A 20337-nucleotide genomic window follows, 5' to 3' on the forward strand; every position below is an offset into this window, starting at 1 on the left:
AATTAGACAACTTAATTGACTGCAGTAAACATTAAATGACATTTTTAGCCATAACATCATAAAAAAATAGTGGTTAAAGTGAATAAATATGCAGACTGATTTTGTTCCCAATAGTGTGTGAATTTTTACTGTCAACAGTAACCAATTCACTCACAAACAAATAAAAGTTCACAGGATATGTTTGTGAGTGAATTGGTCCAGTTTATACACCAATGCATTCCTTTTAAAAGACGTTTCATCCTTATAATTGTTTAAGGTATGAGATTGGGAATATATTTATACACTCGCTGCCACTACCAAACGTAAATTGTATATTTAATATGGCATTAATTAACAGGCCTTGCACATGAATATATTTGTTGGTTAGCGCAAAAATATGTACTAAATGAATTTTGCTATCTGATAAAAAATAAACTTCAAAAGCTTATTATCATTTAAACAAATCTAATATAATTATTTTATACTTACACTTTATTTGATTATTCTCTCTATTATTGCCTGGATAATTATGTTTTTTTTGTAAACATACAAGACAGCCGATATGAGGCTTAAAATAACACTTTTGTTTGAGTCTTGTAGCTACACTGTGAGGTATTGAATAAGTTTATGCAGTTTTAATTGTTTATATGATACAGAAAAGCGAATACGAAGTTTGCAGATGATCTCTGTTGAGATGTGAATACGGACACATATGATTTATTCAAACAACTATTGAAACAATTTATTATATTCAATGTTTATATACATTTCAATGTGTAATTCAGTCTACAATTCTGTGCTCCAGTCGCTTGTACCCCACCATGCTATCGTTTGTATAGACCCTCCTGTATCGACGATCACTCCTGATATAGAACCTGAAATTAGAACAGGCATGTAAAAAATTCATATCGAGGTTATATTTCACATAATTTTAGTATCCATTTATAAATAAAAATCTTAAATAAAACCAATGATACGTTTACACATACAGTAGCGAATCATTTGTAAAACTGTTGTGTTACTTCCTTGTCGATTGACAGGATTTAAACTTGGGTAAACTACTGTCATCATCTTAATTTAATACGCATTTCTCTAGTGCATTCTGACTGGCTAAAGACTGTGTAAACAGTAATTTCTACCATGACGGGATATGATTGACATAATGTTTGTAGCATTTTGCCAACTAATCATACTTTTGTTAAAGTCAATTTCAAGTAAGAATCAGGTTCTTTAAAATTCAGACAAAATTATGTTTGTATACCTGTAATATCTTTATTATCATATGTAAATCCATAAGACGTTTTCCAATCAGCCACACTATAGGAAGTGAGGTCAGCAAAAGGAATAATTTTGTACATCGTGTAATTTTGAGCTGAAATGATATCACTAGCTTCATCGTCGCTGCACATATTCCATTCAAATCCATTGTCATAACTACAGACGTAAGAAATCCCTCCTTCAGAAATGCCAAGGACGGTCGACGAATTTGCTATGACACCGATGACATTTGCAACTTTATCATCCATACCTAGAAACAAAATAAATGGAATTGTTTTAACTTAACCAAACTGTGACTTTATACATCATATTCAAGGAATTTCGTAAATGGTAACACATATAGGTTGCACTTTGTAAATACAGCTGACTCTCAAACCACGCCTCTCTTGGGGAGATCATATAGAGTATTTATAGGAATTTCGTTTTGTTTACGAACTGGTTCCCAGATATGATATGTATATTTCATCTAATAGAGACATAACTTGGCAATGTTACCAGTAAAAACAAATGTATTGTTGTGGTGAAATTGAATTCTCAAGTAGGCACAAAATAAAGGTAGGGGTAGTATAAACCCTAACAATACAAATGTTGAAAGTATGCCGCACAGCCTAATGATTTGAACTTTGAATTAAAAGATACTGTATATAAACGTTCCATTCTAGGATATAATATTTACGAAATCTCATAGTTAAAGTGGCACAGTTTTAGCCGCAAAGGTAGCTTCTACGGAAAATTGCATTGTCTATATTTACCGAACTGCAACCTTTCCATAGATTCAAATATACACTGTTTTAAATCAAATAAATTGTAAATTATCAATACCAATCATATATAAAATACGAGATTTTAACATAGATATTGAATATATAAAATTGAGAAAGGAAATGGTGAATATGTCAAAGCGACAACCACCCGACAATAGAGCAAACAACAATATAGTTCATTTATAATATTTATCATTATTCTATAACGGTTAAAAAACTGTTTGCAATACACTTAAAAAATACATTAAAAACATATTAATCCACGAAACAGGACATCTGTGTGAAATACAAATATGTATCATTTTAAAGCACATATTATTCTTTTGTTTTCTGTTTACCTTCCCATGTTTGTCCAAGATCTTCGGTTACCGAGCAAAGAACATCTTGACTGAAATGAAAAAAGAAATAATATAGTTAAACTTTTTGAAAATATCAACATATGTTCTCGAGATGTACAGTAACATGGATGCTACACATACACTACAAAAACAATAACAATAACATGATATAGTATTCTTTTATTTGTCTACATGATTATTACTTTTACTGTTTGGTGTGTTTTTGGTGATATCCATTTGTCGTGTTTTTGTACTTAAACATCCCATCATTGTGTTATTGTGCTATGGTAAATTTTTGTATTAGTGTTTTTCAATTCTGTTTATGTTCTTTGTCTATATAACTTTTTGTGTTTCTTTGTTACATATGACGTGCCTTTTACTTTAACATTTTGTGATTGTGTTTTTGTGCTTTGGTAAAATATTGTATTCTTGTCTTTCATTTTTGCTAATTTGCCTTTTGTTATGTTCCAGACTGCATGAGTATTTGGACCGTACGCGTACGATCTGGACCATATGAGTCTTTTTTTTCAAAATACGCATACAGTCTGCCTAGCTGGTCATATTTATTAGCTACAAATGTATAATACAAATCACCATAACTGAAATTAATATAAAAAAATTAATTGTAATTGGAATAAAAACTTAAAGTTTTAGCTATTCAAAAAAGTCGATTTAAAAAAGTCATGTAAATCTAATGTTAATATACTGTATTTATCATTTCAGTTTTAATTGTACATGAAATTGAATATTGCTCACTGAAGTTATTGGAAAGGGGTTGTGGTTTTTTTGTCTGAGCCAGGACATTTTTTTCGCCATGTACGAGATCAATTTTATTTAGTTTTTCAACGCTATCAATCAAATTCTTTTTCCATATTTATTTAAAACTATAGGGTATGTGGAAAATCTGGATTTAGAATATTTTCTTAGTCATCTGTTCTAACAGAATACGTTTTTTTAAAATAAAATTGGGGATTAAAATAATTGTTTTTTGCTCTTTGCTCTCCCCTTTGAAATAAATGTATTTTCTCCTAATGATAGAAATCTGACGTTCCTCGTGTCAGAAAGTATTATCCGGGTGAGAGTGCAACAATAGGATTTAGATAGACAACTAAGAACAGAACTATTTAATTTCAATGTTCCACTCATTTACTAATTGCTATAATATGGACCATACATGTATTTGAACCAAATGGGTTTATTTTTAACAAACATTTATACAAAAACTTTAAGTGAGTGTTAAAAATTCCTGTCCTAGACTCATACAGTTAAACGTTCACGTATGGACGGACCGTTCGAGTATACGTATACGGTCCGGATCGTACGCGTACAGTCCAAATGCTCTAATGGTCTGTAACAGCTATGTGCCTTTTTGTTTTCCGTTGTCACATAGTTGTATGTTTTATAGTGTCAGATTAAGATTATAATACCATGTTGACTGCTTAACCCCTATTTTGACATTTTTACCTAATATGTTTGTTTGATTTGTTCACACATCATTGTCATTATAATGGAATTTGATGCGACTACCATACAAGCGAGAAGTTTATCTAACTATAAAACACAGTTAAATACGCAATTTTCTACATATAAAAATGGCTGTACCCAGTCAGGAATATGACAGTTATTATCCGTTCATTTGATTTGTTTCAGCTTTTGAATTGCCATTTGATTACGGACTTTCTGTTTTGAATTTTCGTCGGAGTTTGGTATTTTTGTTATGTTACTTTCTATTAGAAGTATTAGAGAAATTGAAAATTGAAATCTTAATATAACGGGATCGAAATATATTTTCTAAATACCCTTCTTCGGCCTCCATGCATGCAAATATAGTCCCTTTAGTCTGATCTACTAATAAAGTCCTTTTTTCTACAATTTTAGTTCCACTAGCTATTGCATTGCAGTTTCCTAAAACAAGTATTAATTTTTATTATTAAACATTTTAAATCTGATGTGTGAAAACCAATTGGGAATTCTGTGTCTATAAATAAAAACAAGATATTATTTAAATACTTAGACGTTTAAGGAAATTTTGACATGTTTTTTATTGGTTCTGAATCTTTGCCTTTTTTGTTAGTTTTTATTAAAAAAATAATCAATGATCTATAGGTACACTTTACTCTTTCGTTACGTATTTAGTTTAATTTCTTTTTAGTAGTTATATGAACTATACAAGTCCTTTCGGATTGAGGTACATATAAATATATACTCTATAATTGCACTGTAAATTGGCCTTCAATTGGCAAAAGACAAAAGCGAAGATTGTTTAAAACTTTACGTTCGTACCTGTATAGTGGTTTGTCTTTTTGACACCTTGTACTTCAATCCTAAACCCAGGACGACAAGTTTTCACTGTTGCACTCTTCGGTATTACTCTTAAATATCGACTTATGAATATTTCATTGTCCTCTAGCATTATGTCAATATAGTCATTAACTTGTTTATTATTGTCATCAAAATTTACGCTAAAAATCTAAAAGAAAAAGAAAATCGATTAAGGTAGATCATAAGTAAATGTTTTTTGAGACAGAATTTTCAAAAATATGGGTTACCGTGGTATTTTTTCAAGCTATGAGTCGCTGAAAATGGCCTAAATTTGGTTAGTTTGTTCATGAAAAAACACATTAGTGTGCATAAAAAAAAATCTATGAGACAGATTTTTGAAATAAATAGTGAAAAGATAGGTTTCATAATATGTTTTAAGAAAATAAAAAGAAAACATTGTGTCACCGAACTTGTTTTCTTGCCACAAGTGAAAGTAAAAGTATTCCCTATAAGCCCAGTATAAATTTTGTATTAAAAGAGTTGTCTCCCCTTAAATGGCTCATTTGAAAAAATGATTTTAAAAAACAAAAAGTTTGTTATTTGTTAAAATATTTTAAAAAAATACAATAAATTATCAAGTTTTCTTTATATAAATAAACAGTATAACCATTAAATTGCAAATATGTTTCCAAATTTGCTGATTTGGGCAAATAACTCGACCGATTGTATACTGTGATTGTACTATCAAAGATGGCGGTATACCATGAATCTACCTTAAGGATGATCGCTTGTCATGTTTTGGGATTTTTGTCAGATTTTCTGAATCTTCTGGTTTTATCTATTTGAAAACATTTATAAATTTTTGCCCATTTACCCCAATTTTTCTTTTTAAAGTCATATGAAACGAGTGAGTGGTGAAAAATAATGTTTGTCCAATTCGTGAACCAATGCATGTACATCATAAACTTAGTCCTCTGTGCACGATTTAATCATTATTTTCGCAAATATATCATATAATCGTCAATTTTTTTTCTCTGTTTGTTATTATTTAACAAATATGGCTGCTCATTAAATGTCGTGTTTTTAAGCAAAGTTTTACCGATTGTCACCTTATAGCAAACAAATCACAAAAAGCATGGGTATTGAGCACGTGTTTAACATGTATAATCATATATTTGTTTATTTCAATGGCAGATCCATGTGTATTGTGGTCACCGGATTTTAACGAGGAGGGTCACGCTCGGGTCGCTATGCATACGGAAAATATGTCGGCGAATTGCTTCCTGGAAGCAAGCAATTAAAAATTAGTAAACTTCTTCTTAATGTGGACAAATTAAAGAATTTTCCTCAGAAAAAAGTATATGTACATAAGTTTATAATGAAAACTATTAATTTAGTTATAAACAACATATGCATATTTTTTTTTAATTTGAGGTTTCTTATGACTTTAAAAATCTGTTACATGATTGTACAATTATAAGCAATCTGTAAAAGATATATAAAATCTCTGCTATTTTTTAATAAATTTTGAGAACTTAAACGTGTCAATAATACAGCTATGAAAAACCAAGAGAGTACATTTTCCCGCAAAATTTATAATGGCTAATATTACGAAAACAAACACATTGACTTTTTTTGGGGGGGCTTTTTTTGTTCCTTTATTTATCCGCTATCAGTATATACAAGTGTCATTAAAAGTCTGTTATTTAAGTGTCATTAAAATTATTTTATTTAAGTGTCATTAGATGTATGTTATTTTTAAACTGAGAAGCGAACTTCCTTAAAGTCATATGGAACGAGTGACCGGTGAAAAAAAAGTTTATCCAATTCTTGAACCAATTCATGTATATATCATAAACTTAGTCTTCTATGCACGATTTTATCATTATTTATGCAGCCATATCGTATATTTCTCTCTCTGTCTGTTATGAAGTAAAAATGGCAGCTACTTAAATGTCGTGTTTAGAAGCTAAAGTTTACCCATTAACACCTTCTAGTAAACAATCAACAATTAAGCGTGAATATTGAGCACGTGTTTAACATGTACATATGCATTATTTTTTTTCTAATTTGAGGTTTCATATGACTTTAAAGGGGTATATCATATTCTGATTTGTTTAAGATTTATCAATGATCGATATTTTGAATGGCTGTCCATAAAAGCTGACATGGTGATGAGAACAAAACATATTTGTTTATCACTTTTGGCTATGAATAGTTGTGTTTTACTTATTATCTTAACTTTGTAATAATCAACTCTTATCATTGTGTAAGTTGGACTTACCAGGTTTGGTTGATATTCTCAGTCGCGGAGTCCAAAACCGGTCTGGGTATATTTAGCCTTTGAATTGCATCATTAGATGCATAATAAATTTGTTTATTCATTTGCATCATTTGTAAACTGACATTTGTCAATGATGATGTATCATTATCATCACTGGTATGTTCAATGCTGAAATGCTGAAGTGGACCATTACGTTTCAGCTCACACATTAACAAATCTCACTAAGATAAGTCATGATCTGGACAGTCATGTTTAGAGTTTAAACGGACTAGTTATTAACATTATTATCGTATTTCACAGACATGACACACATACACATCTTGAATCAGTGGTGTGTCCAAACGAAGGATCGAATCAGCGACCCCCATATTTAATGGTTGCGTTCTATATTTAAATTAAAAATTTAATTAAATCTAATTAAAAGAGATTTTATTATAATGTTTGGTTTATAGTCGTTTTAGTTTAGTAATATACCTTTTCAGTGGTTGTTCCATTATCAAAGATACTTGTCCATGTTATACCAGTGTTGCTGGTTTGAACAATAAACTGTGTTATATAGTCCAGGTTATCATCACCGACAGAATAAACTAATAACTTAGACACCTTCCATTTATTCCCAAGGTCGATCTAAAATTGTATAGACATACATTGATATTTCAGGAATATTGTTCGATTAACATTTGTAAATTAATATTTTCTTGTATATGACTAAGAGTAGTTAACTATCCATAAAATTTATTGAAAAGCCTCTTATCATAAAGATTACACCAAGACATTTATTAAATGAAAACACAACATTATAAATTTTGTTCATCAAAGTGCTTCCCTAGATTTGCCATCATTAGAAACAATCGTAGACGAATATTTTAAAGCCAGGGATGTATATGAACCAAAAACAGTCGAGGAGCAAAGTTACAAAAAAAGAACTTAATAGCAAATTGAAATCCAATTCAGGTCGACTTTGCCCGATAAGATGGAGTCAGAACCTTAGTATCTTAGTTATTTCTAAAATTAAGAGTAAATTTCCTTACAAATATCAAATAAGCAAAATCGTTCAGACGCAAACGTGTATTTACTTGTTAAAGTTCAATTCATGTATTTAAAAAGCTATTGTGTTCACTAATTTTTCGTGATAGACAATCAAACAAATCTAAAGAAGATTAGATTGCATAATTAAAATATATTTATAGATCACCTCTAAGAATTCTTCCCCACAGAACGGCTCTCCGCGTACACCAGGACGCCAACCTAATGTCGATGACGATAGAGATGTATTAGCTGTATGTGGTTTCTCCTCCGATGAGCCGATCCACTGACATGATTGCAGTAAAGGTCCAATGGACACCAATGATTCTAAAAATCAAACATATGTAATCACACTATGTTAACTCTAGTTGTTATTTTTTTTACATGAAGATTTTAAATATGATAAAACTATATATCATTACAGAATAATCATGCTGCCTTAACTTTGACTTACATGGATTAGAAAATTGTAACATTTGGATGAACATTTTGCTTCTATCTATTTTTATCAAAGTGATTGAACATCATAATATGAAACTGTTTATATTTTAGCGCCTACCAAACTCCAGATTTTGATTTATCATAATTTATTTATTCATATTTCAATGGAAATATGAGAATTGAATTAACACTTTATCAAATATTTTGATGATTATCTATTCAGCACAAAAAAACTCAACTTGTAGCGTTATGTGAAAAGTATTCTCTTTAAAAAAATTCCCGAAGTTAATTGAAGTTAATTGAGTAGTTATGATCATTATTACAAGGATTTGTAAATTATTTTTGTTCTGATTTTTAAAATGCACAGTACGAAAACAACAAACCGTGTCTTCTTAATATAAAAGGCTATCGAATAATTAAATGTTAAAAGATGAAAACTAGAAAACTAAACCACTGGTTTGCCTTTAGAAACAAAACACAAAAAAATGATATGGTAGTCAGTTACTAAAGCAATTACGTGACACAGACAAATACCTAACAGGCCTTGGTTAGACCTGTTCCACTCAGCCCAAAATATTGGACAGTGCATGCATTATTAAATGTAAAAGAATGTAAATTAATATGTTATATGACATTAGGTGAACTAACCTAAAACATCAAACGATATTTCTAAAATGAAAGGCTCTGGAAAGTAATGGATATTTGTGTCTGTTCGATCTGGTCTTTGTAATGACATGTATGTGACGTCAACAATCAAAACTGTATAGACATCAACTGATCCAGAATCAAACCATCCAGAAGGATCAAGTGACACGTTGAAGGAAAATTCAACCAAATCTTCAAAGGTAACTAAAGGAAACTGAAATTGCAGTAACGGAAGTGTTCAGTTAAGTTAAATTCATTAAGTAATTGTTAATTATTTTTAAATTTCAAAGCAATAGGCAATGAATTTTGGAAAAGAAAAATTTGGTTTTAAAATTTTCTTTTGTCATTTTTATTGTTCCTGTATACAGTGGCAAAGTATTAAATGTCCAAAACCAAGTGTAAAATGAATTTGTGTTGGTACTAAAGGAATTTATTCGGATATTGATAATTCAAAAACTCTTTCAAATATAAGTATTGTATCCAACTTTTCTGATCGGTTGCTATATAAACGTAAATGATAACATTATTCAACAATTTTTGTTCTTTCATATCTATTAATCAGATTTTTTTTTTTTGTGACCCTATAATCATTTGCATTATTTCAGTGAACGGGTCAAACAAGGAATAGATCTTGGTTTCAGATTTTGCAAAGGAGGTAATTTTCTAGATTTCCAATAAGTGTATTTAATATCGTCTCAACTATTATATATACCGTTAATGTGACACCTTTTACATCCTCCGTTATGACTGGTTGTACATGTGTGGTATTCATCAGGGCAACAAATGTTATATAATGAGGTAACAAGTAGGAGAACTTCACATTGGATGCATGTGCGGTCGTTGTGTTCTGTAGTGTTATATTCCCATATATTGTTATGTCTTCTCTGCAAAGATATACTAGATATACTCAACAACACATGTGTATTTCAACAAAGTACAGTATAATAAGGCTACGTCAGGGGCCCCTTTCAATCGAAAATCAAAGAGGTATTAATAATCTTCCAAATAACATCCAGTCTGTCGGAAATCAAAATGTATGTTTTGTCTCTTACATCTTGCAATTCAGGCCTCGAACGCCTTACGATTCTATTTTATGACGACATATGGAGAGTTGTCTCATTGACACTCATACCACATCTTCCAATACCTATATACAAATTCTGGAATAGGGTCTACTTCAATTTCCAAACATAAGAATGGTATTGGTTCGTGCCTCTAAGTTTTTTTTATTTATTCAATGTAGTGTTTTGCATCCTCTCGATTGTCTCTTTGTCTGTTGTTGCATAACGTTGACAATTGGTTAATTTGTCGTCAACTTAAAGTTTGAATATCCTTTTGAGATCTTCGGCATCTTTTTTTTAGCATAAAAAAACAAAAACTGCAAAACTAGCCTTAATGATGAAACTTGTCATATTATGATTTGAGCGACAACTTTCCGTAAAATATATTTTGCTTTAAAATGTATTTACAAGGATGCTTATCTGTGAAAATTATGTTTGAGTAAAGCTGCCTATGAATATCTTTACCAATATATCAATTGTTTAAAAAAAAAGGTCAATTGTCACTTGTGTTTGAAGTTAAATTAAGTAACTGGTTGATATTACGTCTTATTACTCGAAAGAAATAGTATCTTTATTTAGTATGTTTATATAGTTCGTACCCTGACATCGCTTGATACGAAAATATATCATCACACCATGTGTCCAGCTGAATTGTTGCCATTTCAGATCCGAGTACCGATATCACAACATCTCCAGTAACCGTCGTTACTACCCCAGAATCACTTGATAAATCAAAAGTTATGGTTTGAACAGACCCATCAGTGTTTCCAGGATGGTCTGTTACTTTAAAGATGAATTCCATTTCTAACCTATTTTCACCAGTCGTGTTTAATAACCCTAAAAGATACTTGTCTGAACATCATTTGTTTACAAATTAAAAGGACTAATATGTTATAATATCATTATACATTACATATATTTCATAGTATACCTTTCTTTAAACACGAAAAAGAATTTATCATAAAAGCAAAGATGTATATGTAACATTTCGTAGCTTTTAAAATTCAAATTACAATGATAATCTCCCTTTCATTTATTACTGGAAACAAAACCCCATTAACGTATGCAGTCTTTTTAATTGTGTACCTAAATAGGATACGAATCCTAAATCTAAATCCAGTCTTGTCGTCTGTTGATTGGACACATCACTTAGTGCTGATGCTGATAGAATTTCAAGGAAATCGCTACAACTCAGACTTGTCCCAATGTAGGTATATTTTGCAGATATTATAGTCAGATGACCTTCACCTGCAGATACTGGTGTATGGGCTGTTATTTTAAATCTGTCAGACGTCACTGGAAAATATATTTGTACTTTCCAAGAGACTGTTTCCGATATCTTCACAATCACGGGTAGCAAAGTAGGTGGTTGAGAGAGCATCAATACACTTGCGTTTGTCTACAAAATAAAAAAGCAGATTAAAAGTATTCAATTAAGGACCGGTGACAGAGGAAACATTAAGGACCGGTGACAGAGGAAACATTAAGGACCGGTGACAGAGGAAACATTAAGGACCGGTGACAGAGGAAACATTAAGGACCGGTCACAGAGGAAACATTCGATACTACTTACTAAAAAATGGGTTTCTTCTGTTGAAGATGAAGATATTTTCAATAAATTTACATAGAATATATCAATAATGATTCTTATATGATGTGCTTCTTTTGTTTTGTAAACAAACCCATGCTAAAAATCCAATAACATTTGTTTGAACATACGGATATTGACTACTGCAAAAAAAATGAATTTCATCAAATGCATTTGATATATTTCATTAACTCAAAACACTTTCAAACTCTTAAACGATGCACATGCTGTTACTAACGCATGTACAATGACTACAATGGGTTACAATTTGCAGTTGACATATTTGATCTAGATATGGCTATTTAAAACACATCTCTCTCAAAATCACCTTACATGTCGTCTACTTGTTTTCATACAATGAAAAAAAGGAAAGTTCATGGACGAGCCTATAGAAGCGCTCTACACTCATGCATATCGGATATAGAAATTCCTGTAATTGTTCTAATCAGAATCGAGATAATTGATGCAAGATATACTTTATTGTCATTTTAACATGGGTATGCAATATATTCGTGGCATTTTAGCCCTCGACATCGCTCTAGCAATGAAGATATGGGATATGCAAAATTGAAAAAGCAACCCAACGGCACATATAACACCAAATAAAATTAATTTTTGATTTACTTTCGGTGTCAAACATTAGACATGTGCGTATAAGATTTGTCAAACTCTTAATCCTCCCAGATCTAAATAAAGCTGCTGGATATATTTTCAAATTAGGACTATGAAAGATCTACCACCAGCACCAAACATCCCAAACATAAAACAACATAAATGTAACAAAGCTAGCTTGTTGTTTACTTGATTGTTTTCAGATCTTAATTCGGGGATAATTCTAATTGAATTAGAATTCATTCCAAATTGATGATGTTAAGCAAATACAATACATGTTTTAAAAACAAAACCAACTATCAAGAGACAAATTCTGCATTTCAAAGTAAACTTTCACCTCGCAATTCTTTGTTTTTATTTTATTGATAAATTACCAGTTTTCAAACTTAAATGACTACAACTTTGAATTTATGGATATTGAATTCCTTCCTTTCTGAAAAGGGGATGAGGGGAAGTGGATGGACTGTTACACGTTTCTAGAATTAATTGAAAGCTATAAATGGCTGTTTTGATGCAATGGTAATTTCTTTACTTTCTGTTTTTAATTCATTTTAACATTTTAAAGATTTGTTTGTGTATCAACTTAGACGGATATATCGTCACGAAGCTTTACCATCAGCTACACAAGTGGTTAGGACTATAATTACGATATTTGCATTTCGAAATTTCTTACGAAATTTCTTTTTAAATTACTAAAAGCATATGGTTGCTCCATATCAGAATTATGTTCATCTGCTAGATCGTTTAATTATTTATCTACTATAGTACCTCTGCTAATATGATCGTGTCAGTTACAGGCATGGTAAGTGATGTTGTTACTGGTCCTAGGTTATCACTTAATATGTTTGCTGTAACGGTTATGATATCTCCGGTTGTTGCAGAAGAATTCAGGGGAACTTGTACAGCTACACCAATAGTAATCTGTTTAAATAAAACAAACTAAATATGTAGTAACGAAACGAATGTTTACACTTTAATATTGATTAATAACCTCTTTCTTATGTTAAATTAGAAAATAACCTTGAATGAACTGATCATCGGTTTATCACATTTTACCACCAAATACCGATATCTAAAGTAAATGCTAATTAAGCATATAATGAATTTATGAAATTTAATATAAAGGTTGTACTATGAAACGTATGGAAGTTAAGAAAAAGCTAGATATGGCAATTTTCCTTCTTTAAAGAACAATAAACACAAATTTGTTTGGCTTCATAAATTATAATTAAATTCCTTTTTGCTGTAAAAAGTAAAATCACAAAAATATTGAATTCCTCAAAAAAAATTCAGAAAGAATGTCCTTAATCATATGGCAAAATCAAAAACTCAAACACATCAAACAAATAGATAACAACTGTCATATTCCTGACTTGGTACAGGCATTTTCTCATGTAAAAAAATGATGGATTAATCCTGGTTTTTAGCTAGCGAAACCTCTCACATGTATAAATCACATGCTTGTCTTTTTATATTTTGTGGACGTTTAAAAAATGTACTATTTCATACCTTTTTTTATAGTAATATTTTTACAAATATTGTGAGAAAATTTTGATTTAAAATTTTCTCAGACGTTTAATTTTTGTACTATTTCTAAATTAATTGATCAACCAGAAACATCATCTCAAGTTCGTGTATTAAATGCATTTGTTTTATAGTTGTATTATTATTTCATTCTTACTTTATTATCGTTATTCATAATATCTCCTGAAACAGCTAAATTTGAAACAAGTCCAAGGTCACGTGATACTGATGAAAACGTTTTATATCCATCCACAGATGTAAAAACAGTACTGTCATCTGTTTCTATTATTTGATAACACGGAAGATTATCTCCATTTGACAGAATGTGGACGTCACAAATGGTAGAAATACCAACAGAGGTCGTAACTTGCAATGAGTAAACATCAATTGAATTTGGTTCAACAAATATATCGATAACAACAAGAACAGTGGTTCCTTTGGTTATGTCTCCTGAACTGCTTACAAATTTCCTCATAGTAACTACTGGAACAATCTAAAATGATTTTATAAGTCTTTTAAAATTAATATTGACTTATCTACTAAATTAACATATAACTGAATCCGCTGGATTAATATATATATATTCCAAATGTGTTTAGTATAAGGTTAAAATGCTGTCTAATAATGAAAATATTAACTTTCTAATACTGTTGTTGTGAAATAGTTCCTGGTTGAAAATACTATCCAATCGTAATTATTCCAATATACTAGAATGAAAACAATAATTTTAGGAAGAAAAAAAAATATTTAGATTAGATTTAGAGTATCAAGTATGTAAATATGCATCTTTTTAAATCTCAATTGATGAATGCTCAAAATAAAATAAAACTGGATGCACTTAAAGATTATCACAAGTAACATCATGCACTTTGATTCTTACAGTTGTTGTATAGATCGGTGATCCAACATTAACAGTTTGTATTTCAGAAGTACTACCAATACCATTTAAATAGGCATCGACACTGAATTCAAAGTTTGCTCCCAAAACTGCATTCGTTGGAATACTTGCTATTACGTCTACAGTCACTGAGTTGTTTACATTAGCAGGTACAGTATTCTCTAAATAATCTAAAGATAAAACATTCAATATATTATTTGATAATATATCTACATGCAAACAAAAAACATATATAACATGGGATTATTTGCAGAAAGAACAGTTGATGCAGCAACACAAAAGCTTCTCTAATTTATATTTGTTTCGTCATTATCACACAATACTGCAGATGTGATTAAAAAAGAAAAAAAAACCATATTGGTAGTAATAAATATCAAAATTGACAAGAGATTAGAAGTTTCACGAAAAAAATGTACATTAACGAAGTCCTTTTTGTGTCTGTACAAAGTCATATTAAATTTGAACCAATACTGTTTTACAATAATTTATATTTACATTTGCTAATGATACATTGTACAAAAAGAAAACCATTTGAAATTAAAAAGTGAAATAAAGATTAACTCATTCGTCAGTATAGAATATCAAAAAGATAGTATCTTACAAAATCGATATCTTTTTTAATCATTGTTTGGCTTTTAACCGTATATAAACGATACTACATGCATTTCTATGTATCTTTAATGTCGGACACCTTGAATGAAAGGCAGGGTAATTGTACACTTTTTTTTAGATACCCCAATGATGACTGGGGTAATTGAACGCAGTAGTTTCATATCAAAACATTTTTGCAAATTTTAACAGACGACAACGGACGACGGTCGCAAAGTAAAAGCTGTCTTGGTCCTTATCGATAATAGTGACACTTTTTTTAAACAGTAGATTGAAAAAGTACCTGAATTTAGAAGTTCTCCAAAGGTGTATACAAAGCCTGTAGTACCAGTTACACTTGGGGTAACTTTTATTATATTATTGTCATAACAATGAAAGTTTGAACCTGAAACAAAATTTGAAATGTGATAATAACAAATTTGATTAATCAATTATTAGTTATATAGACAATCAATCGCAATGATTGCGTGTACATATATTCTGAACAGACTATTTTGAAGTCCAGTACAAGTCTTATGATAACAAATAAATTTAAAAATGGACATGGTGGAATCGGGGGATGTGTCAAAGAGACAACAACACGACGGAAGATTTGAAAACAGCCGAAGTAATTGTTTCATATAAAAATCGAACCAATTACCAGTCAAATTGTAAAATATCTGTTAAGACATAGAATTTATATTCAGAAATATGAATAATAAAATTAACGATACCAATTCAGTGATTTTGGAGCTTTACATATCTAACAAACCTAAAACAGAATACAGGTAAATCCTGAAGTAATATCATTCTTAAATAATACATTAAATTACAATGTGTACCTGATTCTTTAAAGCGCGAAGAACAAAAATCGAGTGGATAAGTTCATGTTCCATTAATATCTAATGATAATATGGAAATATATGAAATTTCAACCTTAATTTACTTAAAAATAAGCACATGATGGGATATTTTTTTATAACATATTTGATTTACTCAAGTAAAAAATAGCCTATATCCAAATTTACAGCGAAATTTCATTACGGGATCTAAATTGTATAACTTTTAATGACATTATTTACTTAACTTTGTAACTGTTACACCAAATAGTAGTTAAACAATAGCCATGTGTTCATGTCAGTACCTGATTCTTTAAAGCGTGAAGAACAAAAATCGAGAGGATAAGTTCCTGATCCATAAATATCTAATGATAGTAAACTTGATCCATCAACCAACACTGTGGTTATCGTCCAAATAGCTGATTGTCCTGGAGCTAATGTGGTTGGTCCACTTATTTGGATCACTGGCTGAAAACCAGAGTTCTGAAGAAAAACAAAAATACTAATGTATCTGAATTTATAGTCATGTTTCTGCATGAATTTTGAATAATTCATCACGGAGATGGTGTTGAATAACCAATTCATTTATTACCGTTTTATCAGCCTATCATAGAATGATTCTTCAATTGAATCATGCAACGTTTATGAAGGAAAATATCAATCATAAAAAAGTTTCCTTGTCTGAGTATATTTTTAAAACAATTTAAAGATCTTAATTTTATCAAACCAAGATATTAATTAGCTGGACCAAAACAATCTGCAATGAAATATACTCCTGCTACAAAACCCACATATACTTGAAATAGAGATTGCTTTAACTGAATTGCTTAAGGATTAACGATGCTGGTTTCATAATGCTTAACCTTCGCGGTTTTTTTGAACGGTCTTAAATTATTAAATAATCATAGAATTTGTTAATACCACTAAACATGAAATGTGTTTTCAACGACTTTTATAACAAATGTATTATCTTATTTTATACAGATTTGAGATAGCATGATCAAAATGTAATCAAGAAAAAATATGCATGATAATAATAAATTGTCATATAAGTTAGTTACACGTAAATGTCAAAGCAAACCATATACACTTATAACCAAACGTGATTTGATGTTCGAATACAAAGTGAACCAAAGATGGGTCTCAGAAAAAAAGTGAAATATTTACCAAGTTGTAAATTGCAGCCGGTAGAGATAGTTTTGATGAGTTAGATATCACCCCATCTTCTTCAACAGACGTCGTAAATTCACACATGTCCCCATCCACTAGATTAACATTGTTAAGAACAACAACAGTAAAATTGATTGTTATTTGGCTTGGTTCAAATGAGGTTGCTGTATCAGAACCACTGTTTTGAATAATACCCAGGTAAATTGCTGCAGAGTCAACCTACAATATGTTTTGAAAATATTATGTGTTTGCTTGCACGATCGAATATTGATGTTCTGCGAACTATGAAATCGAGGTGAGAACCAAGATTAAACATTCTTATCATATAAACTAAGTTTCAATTTGATGTGGTCCCAACTTCATTGTGAACTTCCATAGCTTAAAATTCAACATGAGAATATACTGAATGAACTATCACATTTTCCTGCTCAGTAATCCGTTAAATTTAAGATCTCAACAAATCGTTCACCTCTATTTTTTTCAACATCATAATGAAATATTGTGTACTGAGTTTCAAGTTAACATGTAACAGTGATCACAGCTGCAATGTAAAGTGAAAGATTCCAAAGAGGCAAACTAATGTATATAGAAGAGACTTTGCAAAACCATTGCAAAACAAATTAAACAAAATGACGAAAAGACAAACGATATTCTCTGTACCACTACGGAGAAAACTCTAGAACAACAAAATTCTAATTCTACATAGTTTAAATGTGTTTATACATATGTATGAAAATGTCTACTGCTGGATTTCAGAATAAAGGAAGAAAAGCCTTATGATAACACGAGCAAGAGTCATTCTATTCTAAAAATAAGTCCAACTCTGTATTGATAAAACAATGAAAGCAATAAAACAATCACCAATCAATTAATTGTATCGTTCTCCTTTAAAATAAATTATGTTTATACCAATTAAACTAAATAGAATTACTTATTTAATACATTTCATAAGGAGTTTTTTGGTGATTGGAGAAACACATGCCTAACCTTTGTTTACATATCCCTTATCAAGGTTCAATTATACATCATAAATTGATTTAACCAATAATAATTGTCTTGACGCATGTATCTAGGTGTAGATATTTTGATTAGCAATAAATAGTTTAGTGCTTAAACTTCATAAGCATACCAAGAAGTTTGAAAATTATTATAGATAACTTTACTAACCTCAAAGTTATTGTATGTCGAAACCTTTGCTATCTTTATATTACCCCCATCAATAAGATTACTTCCAAGCCCAACGCTATCTACAGTACATATTTGGTAAATAGATAAACTGCTAAAAGCCGAAGCTAAATGTACAGTGATATTATGTTGACCAACAGGCACTGTTACAATAAGCTGGAAGTTGACCTTCTGTGTTGGCGATACAGTTGTTATATTATCTCGTATGCTGATCTCTATACTTGAGCTAAAGACAGTAAACGTCTGCAAAATATATTTTAATGTTTAAGAATATAATATTGCCTTCTTTATTATACAGATTATATTCAGCAGATTGTTTCTAAAGAGTGATGCACCAAATGAGAAAAGGTCTGGCTAGAACTCTATTTTTCGTAAAATCTTTTTATACTTATTTGTAAGCTAGGGAAGATGATTAGATTGATTTTTACTATGCGTGAAGCACTTTACCACATGTACCAAAGCAAGCATGCAACTACTTCACAAAACGGCCTTCCTAAAAAATATTAAAACATTACTTTACTTTAAATTTAAAAACAATAGAATAAGAATTATCAAAACAAAAGACATATTTTTTATTCAATTAAAAAAATACAATGTTCAATAATATTTTTTATTGATAAAATATGTATAAATGAGAATAACATACTTTACTCCAGTCAGATATCAATTCCACCATGTCCATTTTACTCCCGATCCCACTATTCAGGTTAACGCTTACATTATAGATATATCCAGATTTAATTTCTACATTGTCTATGACATCTGCTGTAAAACTCAATGTAATTTGACTGGGCTGTATAGTCGTAATGTCTGAACCTGTATTAGTCACCGTACCAAATCTTATCGTTTTTGAATCCGTCTGAAATAGTTGCATGTGAGATAATATTAGTTATAGATTATATATTCACATCTTGCGTAGCAGCCAACAAATATAAGAGTTTCATGTTGAACTTCATTTTTTTTTAAATAGTCACACAATAAATTAAAAATAAGGAAATGTGCATTTAATGCATAATTTTATAATAATTAAAAGTAATGGATTCGACAACCACAAGATCTACCTCCAACAGATAATATAAGTAAAATGAAATAAAAAAAAACTACAACGAAAATTCAAAACGGAAAGTCCCTAATCAAATTGCAAATCAATTGATAAAATATCAAACGAAGGGACAACACATGCAATATTCCTGACTTGGTACAGGCAATTTCAAATGTAGAACAAATGGTGAATTTAACCTGCTTTTATAGCGGTTTTGAATCCAGATAGTTTTTTTTTCTATTTGTAGGCTTGAAAGAGATCATTTAAATATTATCAATGTTTTTTTTTATTGTTTTTAGTTTTTTGTCCCATTAATTGTAGTACTGCGGAGGACATAACATACCTCAAAGCTGTAAAAAGTGGTAGTATCTTCAATAACTGGGATAATTGGTGTGTTAAAATTTGTCCCTACAGCTGCTACAACTAGGTTAGAGATATGTAGGACGGCTCTACTGGTGGTAAAAGAAGAAGCTATTGTGACGTTGACATCAAATGAACCAATAGGAACAGTTATGATGACATCAAATATGAAAGTGTCTCCTGGAGTCAACGACTCTGGCTGTTCGCCTCCTGTGATGTTTAATGAGACGGAGAAATCATTGATCACCATCAGCTAAAATAAATTAAAATGCAATTAATAGAATACTGTAATTTCTTTTATCATATTGACAAAATTGTAAGGTTCTGTCACTTTGTAAACTTCACATTTCTTATAAGCATTGGCATTGTGTTTTTTATTTATGCAGCGAAACTGTAAAACAAAATGTGAACGTACATATGACTTCAATGTTGGAACTGTTGTAACGTAGAAGG

At 30.4% G+C, this 20337-nt stretch overlaps 1 protein-coding gene across 1 annotated transcript; it reads right to left on the minus strand.

The window, feature by feature from the left end:
- Positions 1–753: 753 nt before the first annotated feature.
- Positions 754–19164, minus strand: LOC134694160 (uncharacterized). Its single transcript, XM_063555157.1, has 19 exons — positions 19129–19164; positions 18465–18725; positions 17295–17516; positions 16433–16610; positions 15593–15694; positions 14683–14870; positions 13960–14295; positions 13047–13199; positions 11165–11477; positions 10678–10915; positions 9730–9901; positions 9021–9231; positions 8101–8258; positions 7380–7532; positions 4643–4829; positions 4159–4264; positions 2360–2409; positions 1241–1507; positions 754–854 (listed from the first exon to the last, which is right to left on the minus strand). The coding sequence occupies exons 1-19, from the start codon at positions 19162–19164 to the stop codon at positions 766–768; spliced, it is 3420 nt and encodes a 1139-aa protein (XP_063411227.1). The 3' UTR covers positions 754–765.
- Positions 19165–20337: the final 1173 nt, after the last annotated feature.

The sequence above is a fragment of the Mytilus trossulus genome, chromosome 13 (genome assembly GCF_036588685.1).
Source record: "Mytilus trossulus isolate FHL-02 chromosome 13, PNRI_Mtr1.1.1.hap1, whole genome shotgun sequence".
Classification (NCBI taxonomy): domain Eukaryota; kingdom Metazoa; phylum Mollusca; class Bivalvia; order Mytilida; family Mytilidae; genus Mytilus; species Mytilus trossulus.

What these genes read in the sequence shown, in the direction of transcription:
- LOC134694160 (XM_063555157.1), bottom strand. Translation starts at nt 19,164, where the DNA reads ATGGACATGGTGGAATTGATATCTGACTGGAGTAAA. An exon ending in ACACGATCATATTAGCAGAG is followed by an intron (nt 11,478 to 13,046) that starts GTACTATAGTAG and finishes TTTATTTTGTAG; the next exon opens with ACAAACGCAAGTGTATTGAT. An exon ending in ATGGAACAACCACTGAAAAG is followed by an intron (nt 4,830 to 7,379) that starts GTATATTACTAA and finishes TTTTTCTTTTAG; the next exon opens with ATTTTTAGCGTAAATTTTGA.